Below are 20068 nucleotides of genomic sequence, written 5' to 3' on the forward strand. Positions count from 1 at the left end.
ACCACTCCGCAACACCCGAGTGATCAGCGCCCGCCATGTTGGTAGTTGGCACCCAGCAGTTGCAGAGATCGACGACAGGTGGCCGCTTAGTTGCAAGGCATCACACTAGATGGCGCCACCATCGTAGCTCTATGCGAGAAAGACAGAACAAGACACTAGCGGCAAGTAAAAATGGCAACACTGCTGAACAAGTCTAGGCATGCGAGAGAAAAGGTCTAACAGCTACTGCTAAACCGCACAGAGAAAACAGTACACATCGGGGAAGAGGCAATCCACTATGCCCAACCACAGCGTCACAACACTACGCAGCTAACACAAGGCGGGAACCACTAGCCACACGATGGTAAACGTGCGTCAACCGGCTTGGTACGGGACACCGCTAAACAAGTCGAAAGACGCGCGTACAGTGAGAAAAGGCGTAACACGAGCACGGTAAAACAATGCGCAAACATCGGTAAATCACCCACCTTTTCCCCCTGCGACTGCTCATCAGCCAGGCAGAAACGGAGCGAGTGCGGGGACTGCGGAGCAACCGAGCGCGCGTCTGCTCTCCGCGACAGCCAGCGAGAAACTGACTAGGACGCCGCTACGCGGCCGCTACGCATGCGCGCGCGCTCTTAGCGCCCTCTACGGCGACCACCTGCGAGAGGCTAAGAGAGAAGAGCATTCCTGCGCCCCCTGCTGGCCGTTCTCACCTGTTGGTCCCCTCCCCTGTGGCCTGTTGGTCGTGACGTCATCCTATTGGCTCAGGACTACACTGTTTTTTTCCACTAATACTCCTTTGGACAAGGTCAATCTACAATGAAGCCATGGCATGCGTCATCATGCACCTGCGTGGCTCAAGGCCGCGTACGCTCTAGACAGAGGACCTATTTTATTGAATCAATATCCCAAGATTGTTTCTTTTATTCTTCTATAACGATTGCATAGACTATTAACTATAAACTATTACCTATAAACTATAGAGTATAAATTATTGCAGAAGAGTACCATGCATGAAAACTAATCGTAGGAATTCCAAAGTCTTACTAAATGAGACTTGCAAAAGAACAAAATACCTAACACGTAACTCCATCAATGGCTAATAAGAGGACTAGGCACTCAACAAATCAACACAGAGTACGAATAACAAGGAGCACAGAACGATGCATCTACTCCATCCGACAGCCAGGCATGGAACTGAATTGTAATGCTTTTTCTGCTCTATAAAGTCATGCATCTGTCCCTCTTGATGCTGATTTCTTAACTAATTTAACCATAAAATTATTAAGAATAGCGCTATTCCCATTCAGGGCAGCACTATCGACATCGTCAAGACAAGAATGTTCCTTGTCAAAGAAAGAAAAAATACAAAGCGTCAACAAAGGAAAGCATGCATGTCGGGGCATGTCAGGACACGTCAGGACAAATCGTACGACTGCTGGGCAACGGAGGAAGACAAACACAGACACTTGAACAGAGTGAAAAAGACACTCACTATCTTTTTTCACGTTCACAGCATTCCCTCATTGTAAATCCGTTCGTCACAAAATCCACCTGCATCGTCGAACACCATTCACCAGTGACAAACGACACATCTGCACCCCATCAGAGGCAGACAGAATCCCACCGAAGCTACGCTCTTCCACTGACGGCCAACACAATTGCCTCGAGCAGAATTAGATTATCCACACCCGTCAGTGTCCAAGAGAGAAGGGAATCCTTGCGCCCCCTGCAGGCCGTTCTCATTGGTCGTGACGTCATCCTATTGTCTCAGGGCTACAGTGTTTTTTTCTACTAATGCTTCTCTAGACAAGGTCATCCTGAAACAATAGTCTCGCGGTATGACGTCATCATGCAGGTGCGTGGCTCAAGGACGCCTACGCTGTAGCCAGGGGCTCATCATAAATCCGTCCAGGGCAATACACATCATTTTTCTATTGCTACACTTTTTTCCAGTAACAGTCAATGCATTGCTATAGACTGCATGACGTCATCACATCCTGTCTGAAGAAGACAGCGGCAAAGACTCCTATTAATTATTGAATCGCAAGAGTATTTCCTTTGTCCGATTCTTAATGACGTTGACTTTTACAATAAAATTCATTAACAAGCACCGTGCATGTTAACGATTTTCACCCCCAAAGGCTCATTAGAATCACATCATCAGTAAACTACCACTTCTCTTTTAAAATAATAAGTGAAACCCCTCAACATCATCACCAAGCTTATGTAATACATGACCCTTTCTATGCTCATACATTCGTTGTCTGAGGCTACACCTGCCAGCAAAAAGGCGCGAAAGCCTGGGGGCAAAGTTCTATTCGCGCTCGACGAAGGACTAGACAGAACGCCTTTACGGGAACATGATGGTATTCCTATACTGTATTAATGATTATTGCATTGCAGTTTAGAAAGACTATCACAAAAAGTCCGTACTACGCTCAACTATAATTTAGGTATGTATGTATCATTAAGCAAGAATTATCTGGTAGCAGAAATGGGTGTCTTTTTCTTAGTTTATTAGCATATACTTCTGTTTTTGAAGACAAGCACAAGTGCGCGCATTTTTTGCTACTCTTTCCTCAAATCACTGCTTTTGCGCAGAAGAAAGTCGCATGGCATAGCCGAGAAGTGGGTTTCTCGGCTTGTTTGTTAGATGTTGTTAGGAGCTCGGTATGTGGAAGAAGTACGCTGTTATAGGTATCCGTGCAGAAATGCTTGCATCTGAGCGCAGGATAGGAATTCCTGAAGTACGGCACCCTCAGTGTAAATTAATTATTTTGGATGTGAGTCTGCTTCGCTGCATGACAAGGCTGAAAATGGGCAGAGAGAAAAAATTAGAGCGCCTCATTAATAACGATCCAAGTAATAGGGCAATTATAGTTTCCATAGAAAGTAGAATTTTAATAGGCTCCTAAAATTATAGTTTTGTAGTAGCTTTTCTAAACTACAATGCAATAATCATCAATATAGTATAGGAATGCCATCATGTTCCCGTAAAGGCGTTCTGTCTAGTCCTCCGTCGACCGCGAATAGAACTTTGCCCCCAGTCTTTCGTGCCTTTTTGCATGCAGGTGTAGCCTCAGACAACGAATGTATGAGCATAGAAAGGGTCATGTATTACATAAGCCAGGTGATGATGTTGAGTGGTCTCACTTATTATTTTAAAAGAGCAGTGGTAGTTTACTGGTGATGTAATTCTAATGACCATGATGAGCCTTTGGGGGTGAAAATCGTTAACATGCACGGTGCTTTTTGTTGAATTTTATTGTGAAAGTGAACGTCACTAAGAATTGGACAAAGGAAATACTCTTGCGATTCAATAATTAATAGGAGTCTTTCCCGCTGTCTTCTTCAGACAGGATATGATGACGTCACGCAGTCTGTAGCAATGCATTGACTGTTACTGGAAAGAAGTGTAGCAATAGAAAAATGGGGTTAGGCCTCATATCCTCCAAATGCCCATTTCCACCGACGTCCCAAATCAACCAAAAGCTCATTTCATCCGAAAAAAATGTTCGGAGGTTCTGGGCTTTCGGTTGATCTGGGCACGCGGGTGGCAGTGACCCATATCCCCCAAAAGCTCTTTTCATCCGAGCGCCCGGAACCACCGAAAGCGGGATACTTGAAAGGAAAGAGATTCCTCTGTTTGTCAGGGAGAGGAGGAAGGCTGAGCGGTTTTTGGGCGTGCGGGAATCCAATCCTGCAACTGAGTCAGAGTGAAGTTTGCAAATTGATGTCGATCGCGTTCAAGAAATGATTCGATCCGAACAGAGAGATATTTTGCATGTGAGTGACCGGGCTCCAGGCACTAGGTCATCATAGTAGAACGCAAATAGTAACAAAGCGCCCACTTCACAGGTCTCGAAGAAGGTTACAAAAAGGACCTCCTCCTTTACTTTTCTTTTATGCGTTCTGTTAATACAGTTCAGATGTTCAGAAAACACGCTATTAACCGCTGAAACAACCTCTAGAAAAAGCGTGCAAAGAGTATGAATGCATGAAATGAACATATCGTCTGAACTGTCGATCTCCTCTGAAGGCGCTTGAGGTTTGTGTGTTTTCCGTCTTCCCGCTAAATTTTCCAGCCACAGAACATACCACTCCCACCATGGTCTTTTTCCGTGAATCATGACGCGGACTTCCATGACCTTCCGAAGATAGTGCTTCTCCCGTCAGCAACGTGCATACCAATAAAATTCATTTTCGGGATACCTCTCCGTTCAGATCACTTCTTCAACGCGATCTCATTTGTACACACCGAGTGTCGTGTCATTTCTATCCAACTACGCTCAAGCTTCCTTAATATAGTTCTCGTGCATCAGCTCTGATATTTATATTAGTCATATATGTTACATCTCTTGGAGAATTATTAGTAAGCAGGGGAACAAAGGAAGCTGTGCAAATCAACGGAGCGCATACCTCATGCTACAGATCATTTCGAGCACAGATCATTTCGATGAGCAGCAGTCAGGAACCCACGTGACCCTCTCTGGCGAGTTGAAGGAAGTACAGCTCGAAGCAGAGTTAACTGGAACGCCACTTCGACCGCTGAATCAGGAAGAGAATCACCCTAGCGGCGCTTAGGAGAAATAAAGGGAAATAATGTTTCCACTGTCCTACTTATGGCGAATACGGGTAGTCATTTAATTACAACACTGCCTGGCGCTCGGAAATTGCTAGGTCGGCTCCGGAGCTGGATCATGTGACAGTTGCCACCCGAACATGAGTTCCAGGGATCTGGCGGTTTTAGGATCAGGATCAGGCTCGCCTCATCTCTTTTGAATCAGGGCAGAGTTCATACACTTGGATCACGCTAGGGCCATCGCGGTCGCCTGTCTTCGGGTTCCGTCATCTGCTAAATAACGTGAACTTCGACGTGCGGTCCAATGAGAGCACTCGCCACCGTTGCAGTGCGGATTTGACGACACCGGATATAATTGGGCAACCCGCTGCTCGATCGTTTCGAGCCCGGACCAAAAAAGTAATAGCTGGGAAATTCCGGGCGCACGGAAAGTGTCACGCGAACATGCAAGATCGCTTGACTGCTCGGGATCTGGCAAGAAAAGAAATAAAGTGATCACCAAATGACCACCACTCGCCATGATGCTGCGAGGGTGTCCGCCTTGGCATGCGTTGTTGAACCGGCATTATTCTCAAGGGTGGTTATGATCGCGATGTTTGTTTGGGTTTGAGACGATTATGTAAAGGTATATGCTGGCCGATATCACGCGGATACGATGGTGTTATCTCATTGATACGTGCAAAGGGGAACAGCAACCCCAATAAATTTTCCACTAGACCCCGTGCATCCTCGTTTGTTTTATCACAAATCTGAAAATGTCCCACTGAGCGAACGCGACCGCTTTCGCGTGTATCAATGAGATAAAGGCATCGTATCCGTGCGATATCAGCCGGCATACACCTTCACATAATCGCCGAAAACACAAACGAACATCGCGACGATAACCACACCTAAGGGCAATGCCGAGTCAATAGAGAGTTTTAGCAGACCATTGATAACGTGGTTTGCGTCGAACCGTATCAACCGGAACCAATCAGTGGATAAGATTCTGAGGCACGCACCACTGCGATTGGTTCCGATAGGCACGATAACTTTATCAACGGTATACTAAAACTCACTAATAGCTCATGGCAAGGCTTACACCTTCACAGCAACACAGCAGCAGTGGGACAGTCGGAACACTATTTTGCCTTTATTTCTCGTAAGAGCCGCTAGGGTTGCTCTCTCCCCGAGTTTAGCTCCGCCAGTCGAATTGGCGTTCCAGTTAACTCTGCCTCGAGCTGTACATCAGATACCCGCCTACTTGGGAACCGCTCACCCTTCTTCCTCTCCCTGTTAAACAGTGGACGCGTGTCCTTTGAAGTATCGCGCTTTCGGTGGTTCTGGGCTCTTGGATGAAAAGATCATTTGGGGATATGGGTCACTGCCACCCGCGTGCCCAGATCAACCGAAAGCCCAGAACCTCCGAATATTATTTTGGAGGAAATGAGTTTTTGGTTGAATTGGGACGTCGGTGGAAATGGGCGTTTGGAGGATACGATCTGCTACCGAAAAATGGTGTGTATTGCCCTGGACGGATTTATGATGAGCACTGTTTTTGAATAAGAGGAGTGCGTGTGCTTAGGAATAGTTTGATGCTGATTTTCTTCTTGTTTGTTCAAGTGTTTCTTTTCGCTTTTTCCCCCTTGTTGTCTGACAAACATGCGCTGACATGCCCTGACCTGTTCTGTCATGTTTTCCTTCTGCATGTAGTTTTTCCTTTTTGAAAAGAAACATTCTTGACGATGTTGATAGTGCTGCCCTGAATGGGAATAGTGCTATCCTTAATAATTTTGCGATTCATTTAGTTCAGAGAGTAACCACGAGGTGGACAGGTGTGTGACTTTATTCAGGAGGAACAAAACGTCATCATTCAGTTAGCAGCCTGGCTCTCGAATGGGACGGACATGTCTTGCTGAACCATTATTTTTTTCCTGAACAGTAAGACTTTGGGAATGAAATGCTTAATTCCTAGAATCTCCTCTCATGTATGGTGTTTTTTTGCAATAGTTCCCTATGCAATCATTATAGTAGAATAAAGGAAATAATCTTGGCATAGTGATTCAATAAATAACAGGTCCCCTGTCTAGAGCATAGGCGTCCTCGAGCCACGCACCTGCCTGACGACGTCATACCGCGAGACTATTGTTTCAGGATGACCTTGTCTAGAGGAGCATTAGTGGAAAAAAACAGTGTAGCCCTGAGACAATAGGATGACGTCACGACCAATGAGAACGGCCTGCAGGGGGCGCAAGGATTCCCTTCTCGCTTGGACACTGATGGGTGTGGACAATCTAATTCTGCTCGAGGCAATTGTGTTGGCCGTCAGTGGAAGAGCGTAGCTTCGGTGGGATTCTGTCTGCCTCTGATGGGGTGCGGATGTGTGGTTCGTCACTGGTGAATGGTGTTCGACGATGCAGGTAGATTTTGTGACGAACGGATTTACAATGAGGCAATGCTGGGAACGTGAAAAATGATGGTGAGCGTCTTTTTCACTCTGTTCAAGTGTCTGTGTTTGTTTTCCTCCGTTGCCCAGCAGTCGTACGATTTGTCCTGACGTGTCGTGACATGCCCCAACATGCATGCTTTTCTGTGTTGACACTTTGCATTTTTTCTTTTTTTGACAAGGAACATTCTTGTCTTGACAATGTCAATAGTGCTGCCCTGAATGGGAATTGCGCTATTCTTAATACTTTTATGGTTAAATTAGTTCAGAAATCAGCCGCAAGAGGGACAGATGCATGACTTTATAGAGCAGAAAAAGCATTACGATTCAGTTCCGTGCCTGGCTGTCGGATGGAGTAGACGTATATGTTGAGTGCCTAGTCCTCTTATTAGCCATTGATGGAGTTACGTGTTAGGATATTTTGTTCTTTTGCAAGTCTCATTTAGTAAGACTTTGGAATTCCTACGATTAGTTTTCATGCACGGTGCTCTTCTGCAATAGTTTCCCATGCAATTGTTATAGAAGAATAAAGGAAATAATCTTGGGATAGTGATTCAATAAAATAGGTCCTCTGTCTAGAGCGTACGCGTCCTTGAGCCACGCAGGTGCATGATGACGTCATGCCATGGCTTCATTGCAGATTGACCTCGTCCAAAGGAGCATTAGTGTAAAAAAAACAATGTAGCCCTGAGACAATAGGATGACGTCACGACCAATGAGAACGGCCAACAGAAGGCGCAGGAATGCTCTTCTCTCTTAGCCTCTCGCAGGTGGTCGCTGCAGAGGGCGCTAAGAGCGCGCGCGCATGCGTAGCGGCCGCGGAGCGGCGTCCCAGTCAGTCTCTCGCTGGCTGTTGCGTAGAGCAGACGCGCGCTCGGTTGCTCCGCAGTCCCCGTGCTCTCTCAGTTTCTGGCTGGCTGTCGCAGAGAGCAGACGTGCGCTCAGTTGCTCCGCGGTCCCCGCGCTCGCTCAGTTTCTGCCGGGCTGATGAGCAGTCACAGGGGAAAAAGGTGGGTGATTTACCGATGTTTGCGCATTGTTTTACCGTGCTCGTGTTAAGCCTTTTCTCGCTGTACGCGCATCTTTAGACTTGTTTAGCGGTGTCCCGTACCAAGCCCGTTGACGCGCGTTTACCATCGTGTGGCTAGTGGTTCCCGCCTTGTGTTAGCTGCGTGTGATGTGACGCTGTGGTTGGGCCTAGTCGATTGCCTTTTCCCCGATGTGTACTGTTTTCTGCGTGCTGTTCAGCAGTAGCTGTTAGACCTTTTCTTTGGCATGCCTAGACTTGTTCAGCAGTGTTGCCATTTTTACCTGCCGCTATTGTCTTGTTCTGTCTTTCTCGCATAGAGCTACGCTGGTCGCGCCATCTGGTGTGATGCCTTGCAACTAACTGGCCACCTGTCGTCAATCTCTGCAACTGCTGGGTGCCAACTACCAACTGGCGGGCGCTGGTCACTCGAGTGTTGTGGAGTGGTTTCTTCGCCGCGGCATCGTCGATTTTCGAGTAAATTGTTTCTCTCCACTCTATTTCTATCTATCTGTTTTATTTTCTACCTATTTTTTATTTTTTGTGGACTCTCGTAGTGCACAACGCTCAGCTGGTCTGGACACGAGATAGACGCTACCCAATTAGTGTGGTGGCTCCCTGGAGGGTGCTGATTAATGTGGGGGGCCCCAATTAGCTCTAATTGCTAATTAAATTGTGTTCAGGACAGTTGAGCGTTGTGCACTATGAGAGTCCAGTCATTGCTACTCTCTTCCTGATCCTCATATTGTCGTTGCTTCTGCCTCTACATCCAAAGGGCAGCACAACCTCTTACTGGAAGAACATCCTGCAACACCTGCCAGCCATAAAAGCGCGTGTGCTTTAGAGCACTGCACGGGCCTGGGCTTACCCGAAAGCCCGGCCCGGCCCACGGGCCGAGCTAAGCGTTTTTTAGGCAAGCCTGGGCCGGGTACGGGCTTGACTACACCAGCCATAGTCGGGCACGTACGAGAATATATCTCACGAGACTGGACAGCTGAATTTTCGCGTTACTTTTTTTTCCCGATTGGGTATGGGATATCAGGTATTCTCACCTGAGAACTATCACTTTGTTACATGTGATCACGCTTATTTCGTGCATTGGTCTGGATTTCACGCATGCACTCACACACATTTTGGGACGACTGGTGTGGTGGGCGCGCTGAGGGTCCTGCACGAGCATCAGCTAGGTTACGTGTTGGGACATATTTCGTTCTCGTGAGGGTCCGGCACGAGGGTCAGTGAGGCTAAGTGTTCTGACGTATTTCGGTTTTATGAGAGTCCGGCAAGAGGGTCGGTTAGGTTAGGTGTTCCTGCATACATTTCGTTCGCGTGAGAGCTCGAGAAAGGGGAACTAACACCGGAGCATGTGCAATAGAGCGGAGATGAGTCTCTCTTGAACCGCAATGTACATACGCCGCTGCGCGCTGCGTTCCCAAGCAAGCAAGTACCAAGCACAGAGCGGCTTGCCGGCACAGAAACACAGCCGCTACTGCGTTCGAGTGTACCTTCTGACTCTCCACCAATTAGCTGCGTCCTATTACTTGCTACGCTGTGCTCTTTAGTAAATCTAAATACGCCTCTGAACCTCGAGAACAGATAGAGCAGAGGCGGGCTGGGTCTGGGCATGAGCATGGAAACAGTCGAGTACGGGCTGGGCCCGGGCCGAGTTGCTCGTAGCAGCCGGGCCTGGGCCGGGCACGGGCCTGAAAATTAGGCCCGTGCAGTGCTCTAGTATGCTTCCCCTTCATAACCCTACTTCTCGAAAGTGCATAAATCTGTGGAGTGCATTCTCTTCACTTCATTATCTGACCTAATATAGCTGCCAAACATTAACTCTGTGCCTCCCAACGTACTGCAATTTGTCTTTGTTCACCACCTCAAAATTCTTGCATCCTGCATAGCATGTACATCCCAAATAGAGATTATACCCTAAATCATGCTCCGTATAAAATAGCTGGTAGGTACAAAATTGCCAGAGATTTCTTTCCTGGTGGTCTGAGTAGTTTTCCATTGCAGTTAAGAAGAAAGTACATCAAATATTTACATTAATGCATTCGGACTACTCTGGATTTTAGCAGTCCTTCCTGGCACACAAAATGCAGTTCGATTGGATGTGCCTGGTACATCTAGCATGGACGTTTCACCTTCAGACATAATTGGCTCAACATCTCAGGAAGAAGTAGAGTGGCATCACCAATGCTTGGGGTCGACTCTCCGCCTCACACCGCTCCCAGTGACCACCGTCGTAAGTTCACGCATAACTTGTCAGTTACTTAAACAATTATGTTTAAAATAGTGGAATCTCTTTTTATGGTACCTGAAGGTACGAGGTAAATATGTTCCATTTGTCAGGAAATTGATTTACTGGGGAAATACAGTGTAGGATCTTAAATGATCTCCTGGATGGTTTCTTGAGGTGCACATTTTTGTATTGTATAAATACAAAACCAAACAAGTCTGTCTTTCATTTGAAGCAGCAGTTCAGTTTAAGCGACTCCCATTTAGCGAGATTCCACTGTAATACTATATACATATATATTTTTCAAACACTATCTGCTCAATTTGTCTTTCATGTTGGTAGTTACACAACATGAATATGGGCAAATTATATCACACCAGGTCAGCTGACAGCTCATGATAGTTGTGAAACTTGTTCCAATGTTAATCCCTGTCAAACTTATTGTTATAGTTAGTTGCACTAAAAAATTGCCATCCATTGTTTAGTTGTCATACATATGGATGTACTGCATCCATATAGATTCTTACTAACTGCGAGTCTGTCAATTTGTCTTTAATGTTTAGAGCACACCATGAGCTCTAAGTAAGCATTTAAATATAGTGTGGTTGATACATGAATATGGATTGCATTATTGCAAAGTTGTTGTAATATTATATCACATGGAAGTTACTTGGAACCTCTGCCTTTTGCTACTTTTCTTAACTAACATTCTTCATATTTCCCAGGCTACACATCCCATACCTCTGGGCAAGGACGTCCACGGAAACAGAGGTTGCCAAGAACAGCCTCTCTAATTTCTAGACTGCAGGATACAAGGGACAGCCTGAAGAGATCCTTGGTTAGGAGCAAAAAGGGCGCATCATTCTGAGCAGTTTAACGAAATATGACATAGTACAGGGTGCATGACGTTGCTTGTCAAAAGAATCACTAGATATATATTTCGTGTGCAGCTCTACCTGCAGCCTTTAGACAAGTTTGCTCGGAGGTGGCCACCAGAATTCAGGGGATCTGCACTTAGTTTGCACTTTCGGAGCCCTCAGCCATTTCGCTACCTGAGCAGTTCGCTGACTTTACCATCTGAGAGTACCTTGAGGAACTGGCTGAAAGAGATCACTGTGGAACCTGAAGTCATGTCTCCGGTCCTTGAAGGATTGAAGAAAAGACTTCAAAGGTTACCTGAGAAGGATCGGACATGCTGCATAATATTCGATGAAATGTCCATTAAAGAACATCTGCAGTACGACTCTATGTCAGACACCGTATATGGTTTCGTGGACACAGGGAAGCAAAAGAACTCCCAGATGGCGAATTCGGCATTGCTTGTCGTGCTCTCAGGGGTAACAAGCTCTTGGGTTTGAACCATTGTCATATTTGTTTTCAAAGTCTATTGTGTCAGCAGATATACTGAATGATTTAATCTATGATCTGATTCAGCAGCTTCATGCAATCAACCTTTTTGTGAAAGCGGTTGTCTGTGATCAAAGTGCCAGCAACAGCGCACTGTCTAGAAAGCTTGACGTTTCCCCATCAAAACCATATTTCTCAGTCAATGGCTGTAAGGTGTACTTTATTTTTGATCCACCTCACTTGATGAAGACCACACGCAGCCTTCTGTTGAAGCATGACCTTCAGATTGGAAATGCTGAACAAACGGTCCAGTGGTCCTTCATCAAACAGTTCCATGAATCAGACCACCCTCTAAAACTCCGACTGGCACCCAAGCTCACAGACCATCACATTATGCATACAGTTTTCAACCGTATGAGGGTGAAACCTGCAACACAAGTACTGAGTGATAGTGTTTCCACTGGGACCGCTGCCCTTATCTGCATGGGGTGTATGCCCCCAGCAGCCACTGCGACTGCAGATTTCTTTCTCAAGGTGGATGTTCTGTTCGACTGTTTGAACAGTTCATCTGTCGAGCAAGGTGAGCACAAAAAATGAAGTATGCAATGAAAGATTCCACAAATCATAAGGAGTCACTAGAGTCCCAGTGGATTGCACAGTGGAAGTTTGACGGTGACAGGGAACCTCCTACTGTAAGGGGGCGGCAAATCACAATCAGCGCAGTACTTGTGTTGTGCGGGACCGTCACCAGAATTTAGATTTTGAGCACCTGCTGACACGGTGGCTCAACCAGGACCCCGTGGAAAACATGTTTGGTCAGTTCCGACAAATGCACGGGAGCAATGAGACACCGAACGCGTTTCAATTTGTTGCAGGCCTCAAGCATACCCTCACAGGGAGGCTCATCAAACTTCCCAGTTGAGGGAATTGCGAGGCTCATACAACTGAGCTTCTAAATGAACTATTGCCCAAGCCGGCTTCCTCAGCTGCAAGCATTCCTTGTGAACCGTCTTGCTCAGAAGGAAAGCCTGCAGGTGAAGAAATAGAGACTGAACATGAGATGCATGCTGTGCAGGAGCCATGTGGCATTGTTGAGGCTACTGCACAGTATGCATACTCGGGGCCACACTGTTTTTTAAAGACCTCAGAGTGCACTGCCTGCCAAAACTGCAGCAACTGCAAAAGGCTGCAGAAGGAGGACGACAGAAAGCAGAAGGTTTGCTTTCCAATTTCTAAAGTGAGTCTCATGCCTCTGAGAGCTACTTTCGCGCACCATCCGATGCTTTTTTCCAATACTTTTGCAAGGTAGAGGGTATCTTTCAAGCAAAAGTTGAAGATGTTCTTCACAAAAAGGGGGTAAAGCAGTGTCGTATGAGCCGATAAAGAGGCCGACGACGATAGTGTGTTGAGGTGCATGGACATTCTATCCACGTGCCGAGGTTTGCTGTTCGGGGGAAATTTTGTACGTTGTCACTTTTCGTCGGGATTCAGAGCAATAAAGGACTTCTCGGACACGACATGGTGGCAGCGGTGGTCACTCCAGCCTGACATCGCCGACGACGTTCAACGCAACGGTCCGCGCCACGAGTCCATCGAGACGATGTCTCTGGGAGTCACAACGTCGACCACACCGGCATCGAACACAACAGCATTCAATCCGTTCGCGATTGAATTACCCGAGAAGTTGGACTTCCGCCACCCGCAAGAATGAAAGCGATGGTATACAAGATGGGAAAGATATCGCCTTATTTCCGCGCTGAACAAGCAGGACGACGAAACGCAAGTCAGTGCATTTCTTTATGCAATGGCACAAGAGTCGGAGGACGTTCTGCTCTCGTTGAGACTGTCCGAGGCGGACAGCAAGGTCTACAAGAAAGAGACTGAGGTATTCGATAAACACTTCGTTCCACGACGAAATGTTATTTACGAAAGAGCTTGCTTTAATCAGCGACGACAAATGGAGCACGAATCAGTGGAGGACTTCGTCACGGACCTTCACAGGCTCGCCGACACGTGCGAGTTTGGAACATTGAAGATGGAGCTCATCAGGGACAGACTTGTAGTCGGACTCCTGGACAAGGCAGTTAGCCTCAAGCTGCAAATGGACCGGGACCTTACGCTAGATTCTGCTGTCAGCAGAGCCAGGAATGCACAGCCTGTTAAAAGTCAGCAGAAGGTCGTGCACGCAGACACCGGTGGAGCGCCAGAAGCTCCAGTCGTCGCAGAGCTGCGACAGTTGAAACGGAAGGGTGCTGGTGACAGAAAGCCCATGAAAGACTCCTTACGGGATCTAGCACGCAAGCACGGTACGCCATGCAGATGGTGTGGACAAACGCTGCAACATCAGCGAACAGCGTGTCCTGCCTACGGAAAGCAGTGTGCCAGCTGTAGGAAGATAGGCCACTTCTCCGTCGTCTGCATGTCTGCGGACAAACGACGGCATAAGACGACCCGGAACACTTCAGACGCAGCCCGTCACACAATGGAGCTGTACCTGCGCGAAGTCTCTGCGACACCCAAGGATGCACCCTGGGTGATAGCAGCCAGAGTGAATGACGAGCTCGTCAACTTCAAAGTGGACACTGGAGCTGATATCACAGCGATACCCAGCGCAGTCTACGACAGGAGAACAATGGGGCCGATAAAGAAAACGTCTCCACGCCTGTACGGACCTGGGCGAACGCCCATCAACACTACGGGGGAGATCGAAACAGTCATCAGCTGGAACGAAGCGCCGTCAGTGCAGAGGGTGTTTCTGGTCGACGGCTTTCAGAATCCGCTCCTTGGACGACCAGCGATACAGGCATTGGGCGTGCTCGCGCACTTGGAAGAAATCCAAGCAGAGTGTACTCTCGATAGAATTGCAGCAAAATTTCTATCACTCTTCAGCCCTTTGGGACAGATGAAGACTTCGTGCACGATCAAGTTAGCACCGCGTTCTACGCCGTACGCACTAGCATGCCCAAGACACGTGCCTTTGCTTCTCTTACCGAGGGTTCAAGACGAGCTAGGTCGCATGGAAGGACTTGGTGTCACGGTGAAGGTCGATTCCGCTACCGAATGGTGCGCTCTAATGGTAGTCGTGAAGAAGAGCGATTCCCAGCTAAGAATATGCGTCGACTACGGAGAATTGGACAAACAGATCCTGAGTGAACGCCTCATAATTTCGACAGTAGAAGAGAACTTGGCAAAAATTGGCGGGGCAACGATATTCAGTAAGCTAGACGCAAACTCCGGATACTGGCAGGCACCGCTTACCCCAGAAAGTTAGGACTTGACGACTTTCATTACGCCGTTAGGAAGATCCAAGTTCACCCGGTTACCGTTCGACATTTCGACAGCTCCCGAGTTCTTCCAGCGCCAGGTGCTCCGTGTTCTAGAAGGCCTTGACGGTCAAATATGTCACATGGATGACATTCTCATTTTCGGCAAGGACTTACAAGAGCATGACCGCAGGCTGGATGCCATGCTGCAAAGACTCACTCAAGCCGGCATTACTTTGAGCAGGAACAAGTGCGAGCTGAAGAAGACATCGGTGAAATTCCTGGGACATATCTTGAGCTATGACGGCATCGCGCCAAACCCCACTAAGACGAAAGCAGTCAGGGATCTACCTCCGCCAAAAGACCTGGGAGAATTAAGATCGTTTCTTGGGATGGTCAACCACTTAATGAAATTCCTACTCTATCTTTCCGACAAAACCAGGCCACTGAGGGATCTTCTTCAGGGCAAGTCTTCATGGGTTTGGGACCAGCCGTAGCAAGAGGCATTCGAAAGGATCAAAAGGGAGTTGGAGCAGCCGCCAACGCTTGCGTACTACGTTCCTGGCAGACCGACCACTCTTTCGGTGGACGCCTCGTCGTACGGCCTGGGAGCTGTACTGCTATAAGAAAGCGACGACGGACGAAGACGACGAATCCCGCTCACTGTCCGACGCAGAACAGAAGTATGCGCATGTAGAAAAAGAGGCTTTGGCGATAACATCGGGTATCGAGCGATTTCGTATATATCTTCTCGGACAAAAGTTCCACATAGAGACGGACCACAAGCCGTTGATTCCACTGTTCACTACGAAGCACATCGACGAGATGTCGCCACGTCTCCAAAGGCTGCGACTTAAGATTCTGGAGTACGATTTCACGATCGCACACGTACTAGGGAAGTGCCTGTTCATGGCAGACGTGCTGTCACGGAATCCAAGCAAGGACGACTCTGGATAGGCTCTCCAGGCCACAATACAAGAGTACGAGCTCCTGACGATGGATCTGCTGCGAGCGTCACCACAGATGTTGGACGTCATCAGGAGTGAGCTCCGGATGGACCCTGTATGCTTGGACGTCATGCGGTAATCTAAGACACAGCGGCCACCACAGGAAGAGTTAACGCCGGATCTCCGAAAGTACAGCACAGTTGCCCCCGAACTTTCCGTAGTTCAAGGACTCCTCGTGAGAGGCGCACGCCTGGTGATCCCGCCATCGATGAGGGAAGAAGTACTAGCCAAAATACACACAGGACATCAAGGAATTGTGAGATGCCGCGCAAGGATACGAGAATCGGTGTGGTGGCTCGCTATTGCTCGACAGATGCAGGACTACATCGTCAGGTGCCCGGTATGCCAGTCGGAAAGGAAGCCTGCCGCGGAGCCTCTTTTGCAAACCGCCTTGCCCGATCGTCCGTGGCGAGTAGTCGGAATAGATCTGTTCTACGGCAGCAACGGAATTACCTGATTGTCGTGGACTACTACTCCCGCTTCTTAGAGATAGAGCAGATGAAAAGAACCATAGTGCAAGACGTCGTTCGCGCGCTGAAGCGCATATTCGCCCGGTTTGGGAATCCGAAGACCGATAACAGGCCACTCTTTGCCTCTAGGGAGTTCAGTACGTTCATTCCACAGATAGATGCTCAGTATGTCACCAGCAGCCCATACTACGCTCAAAGGAACGGGATGGTTGAAAGGACCGTGGGAACTGCGAAAGCGCTTCTGAAGAAGTCGCGGATTTCGAAGACGCGCTTCTAGCCCACCGGACGACTCCTGGCGTCGAAGGCTGTTCCCCAGCCCAACTACCGATGGGGCGTCGCCTGCGTACAGCCGTCCCAACGGCGCAGCAGCTTCTACATCCGAAATGGCCGGACCTTCGGGTATACCGGAAAAGACACCGCCAGCAGCAGCGGGCTCAGGCTGGGCATTACAACAGGAGACGACGAGCAAGAGAAAGAGTGCCTCTGGAGCGGAATGCCCGTGTGAGAATATTCTGCGGCATGGCGATGCGAGGAACTGTGCTTGAGCAGACGACAACTCCACGATCCTACGAAGCCGTGTTGTGCGTCGTGCCAGCCGTCACCCGCAGACCGTGCTAGAGACAGGACGGGAACTAAGGACTCGTTCGGCCAGAGAAATCAGGCCTCCTGCGAGGTATCAATGTACATAACCAGTTTGGAAAAAAGGGAGGTGTCGTATGAGCCGATAAAGAGGCCGACGACGATAGTGTGATGAGGCGCGTGGACATTCTAGCCACGTGCCGAGGTTTGCTGTTCGGGGGAAATTTTGTACGTTGTGACTTTTCGTCGGGATTCAGAGCAATAAAGGACTTCTCGGACACGACAAGCAGCATATTGTTAGTGCTTTGATGCAAGGTTCCCAGGAGCCATTTTGCTGTAGCATATGCCAGGCACAGTTCCTCTCTTTGTTTACTGGGAAGCGAATGCAGCGTCACATCACATTGAAAAACAGGGAGGTAACGGAAGCTGCACGTAGAAGGTCTCGGGACGGCAAATGCGAAAAAGTGTAAGAGTAAGCAGATGATGCAGTTGAACTTCCATACATAGTGAACATGCACGCGGTGAAGTTACGGATGTAGTGAAAAAAACAAAACAAAAACATGGGATCCATATTAGAGGGACAGTCTGGAGCTAATGGCTAATTTTGAGATTAGAGTTGTACTGCACTAAGTCACACATAGCTGTCAAATGCAAAATTTCACCCAGCAGTACTGTGCCTCAGTAACAATCTTTGCCCTTTTTAATTAGAAATCACTTATTAGTAGGGCTGCCCTACTTTTCTGCATTTGAGCTTGTTGTATTGATGAACTGTAACTCGTGCCAATATTGCTGCGGTGGGGTGTGGCCGCCCAAGCAGCACAATGTACTGAAAGTCAAGTGAATAGGGGGTGGACGGTATGTGTCTTATCAGTGTTCTATCGTTTCACGAGTCTGTCCAAGGGCTTCCACCTACCGTCCACCCCTAATGCACTCGACTTTCAGTACACTGTGCTGCTTGGGCGCTCAACGGCACTGCTCAACACTAGTGATTCGCTTTGTATAATCAGGGCACGTGTGCGCGATTTTTCCTGACTTTAGCCGCTTTTTGTTATCTGACCCACCACATCATCATCTCATTTATATGTGTGCGTGCGTGTTATCTTCCCTGACGATCCTGACTTTTTCAGGCGCATTAAACTTCCCTGACAATACCCGGTTTTCCAGGTTTCATCGTAGAACGTGAAAAACCAATGCGCAAGTTTCCGGCGATAACGATTCACAAGTAAAAAGAAAACGGTTGAGAACATTAAACAGTTTAATTTGCGAAAAACGATACTTTCGTGCAGTAAGCTGTACTTCTTCCGGTTTGAGGATCTGCTACAAATAGTCAAGAATATATCAAACCCAAGTCGCAAAAGAGTAGAGGTCGAGGGTTGAGAAGAATACAAATAAATGTACTACAAAGGAGGTGGCTAGACAACTTCGGGCAGACATACAGACGACGTAGCATAACATATCAATGGACACAGCGGCCAGTTAGATACAAAGCACAAAAAGACCCTTAGACGTTCGGGGAATTAGGGCTCAAGGGCGAAGGATTGAGGGCACGGAGCACCTGGCTGGCAAAGGCTTCCAGGCTCTGGGAAAATGGTGCGGAGTGCTTGGTTTAGTGTTTGGGCAACATGATGTAAAACGTGAAAAACTGCTTTTTTTCTTGTTTGTTGCATATACGTCCCGTATTACAGGCCTGCAAGTTTGCGTGGGATCAATGTAATCTGTTGTTTATTTTCCTCTGTGAACTACGTTTTAATTGTGTTGTGCTTGTGAAGGGTCGTGGGCAAATTTCACGTAGTTCTGGTACAGCCATGCACTGATGGTATAGTTTGCTCATCGAATTATGTTACATATTTATATCCATGTCACATGTGGATTCGTAAGTTTAGGCTATCACAGTTGTACATAGTTCCATGTGTAGAAGTGCTTTGGCACAAGTATGTTGCAAGTACATATTTACATTGCCTGCTTTCCCATTTGTCTTATGCAGACAACTTCTGTAATTTCAGAAAGCTGGCACAAAAGAGCTCACAAAATGCATCATCTTAACACCGTGATATTTATTCAAGTATAATGTATTTGTATGTCATGGATCTCTGGTCGAAATTTATGCGGTTACAACTCAGCACACATTTGTGTGATATATGCTTGCTTGCAGGTGTTATGCTGCTTTGCATATGCCCTACAGAGAAGTCGCGCGGTTTCGGTCAAATGCCACAGAAACTTATGTAGTGCATCATCCAGTCTGGGTTACCTCTCTTCAACCAGTGTACACATTAAGCTTTGAAGACAATGCGATCGATGAAAGAAATAATTCTTTCTCTTCAGTTATACAGTCGACCCCCGTTTATCCGGACGGTGCCGTTCCCGGCGAAATCGTCCGGATACCGGGGCATCCGGATGAATGAAACGACCGAATAGAAACGTCCTACAGAGCAAGGTTTAACTAAAACACAGAAATCTCGTCAATGACAGCTGTTACATAGTACTGTAGGCACTCGATTCCTGCAAACTTTTGCTAATTGCATTGAGTTGAGCCACGCTGCATGTTGCGCTGCTCGAAGAATGTCAGTGCGGTCGCAAAGTGTCAATGTCCGAGCCTTGTTTCTCACTGGCGTCATCGGCACCGTCTTGCTGCGCATCCTCGGAGGCAACAGCAGCAATCACACCGTCATCAGTCATAGCTGCACACGCGTCATCATCCTTATCAACGTGAACGTAGTCAGAAACCGCAGCATCATCTACGGCAGTCGCAGTGAGTCTCTGCATCAGGGATCGCAGCTCGACGGGCCGTAAGCAGCAGGCCCTCGGGTTGGAGTTTCCCCCTCTAGAACCGGACAGTTGCTCGAGATATTTCCAAATGACTCGACTGGTCAACGTGACCCAACGCACACAAATAGAAAAGGGGGTCATCGTGCACGGTTGTCTCCCCTACGGAGGAATGTAGGTCCCTGACGTGCGACGGGAATAACCCCAAAACAGCGAAAAGGGTGACGAAGCGGGGTCAGCGTGTCCTCTTACTCACGGTAGTCCGGATAACTGAAGCTGGATTACAAGAATTTTCGACTTTCGTTCCCTGGAATTCTTGTCCGAGTCCGGAAGCTGAAGTCCGGATAAACGAGAACAAAATACATGGAGGAAAATCCGTTC

At 47.8% G+C, this 20068-nt stretch overlaps 2 protein-coding genes across 8 annotated transcripts in view; one reads left to right on the forward strand and one right to left on the reverse strand.

Moving 5' to 3' along the window:
- Positions 1-17698, forward strand: part of LOC135394473 (uncharacterized) — a 43276-nt gene extending 25578 nt beyond the window's left edge. For 4 of the 6 annotated variants that reach the window (XM_064625223.1, XM_064625224.1, XM_064625221.1 and 1 more), the window contains 2 exons: positions 10095-10264; positions 10984-17698. In XM_064625223.1, coding sequence (XP_064481293.1) covers positions 13410-14876 — 1467 coding nt within the window. In that variant the 5' untranslated portion in view covers positions 10095-10264; positions 10984-13409 and the 3' untranslated portion in view covers positions 14877-17698. The remainder of the gene's footprint in view (positions 1-10094; positions 10265-10983) is intronic. The other 2 variants (XM_064625222.1, XM_064625225.1) reach the window with 2 other exon arrangements.
- Positions 1-20068, reverse strand: part of LOC135394475 (phospholipid scramblase 2-like) — a 184745-nt gene that overhangs the window by 27044 nt on the left and 137633 nt on the right. The window lies entirely within an intron of this gene.

The sequence above is a fragment of the Ornithodoros turicata genome, chromosome 5 (genome assembly GCF_037126465.1).
Source record: "Ornithodoros turicata isolate Travis chromosome 5, ASM3712646v1, whole genome shotgun sequence".
In the NCBI taxonomy this organism is placed as follows: domain Eukaryota; kingdom Metazoa; phylum Arthropoda; class Arachnida; order Ixodida; family Argasidae; genus Ornithodoros; species Ornithodoros turicata.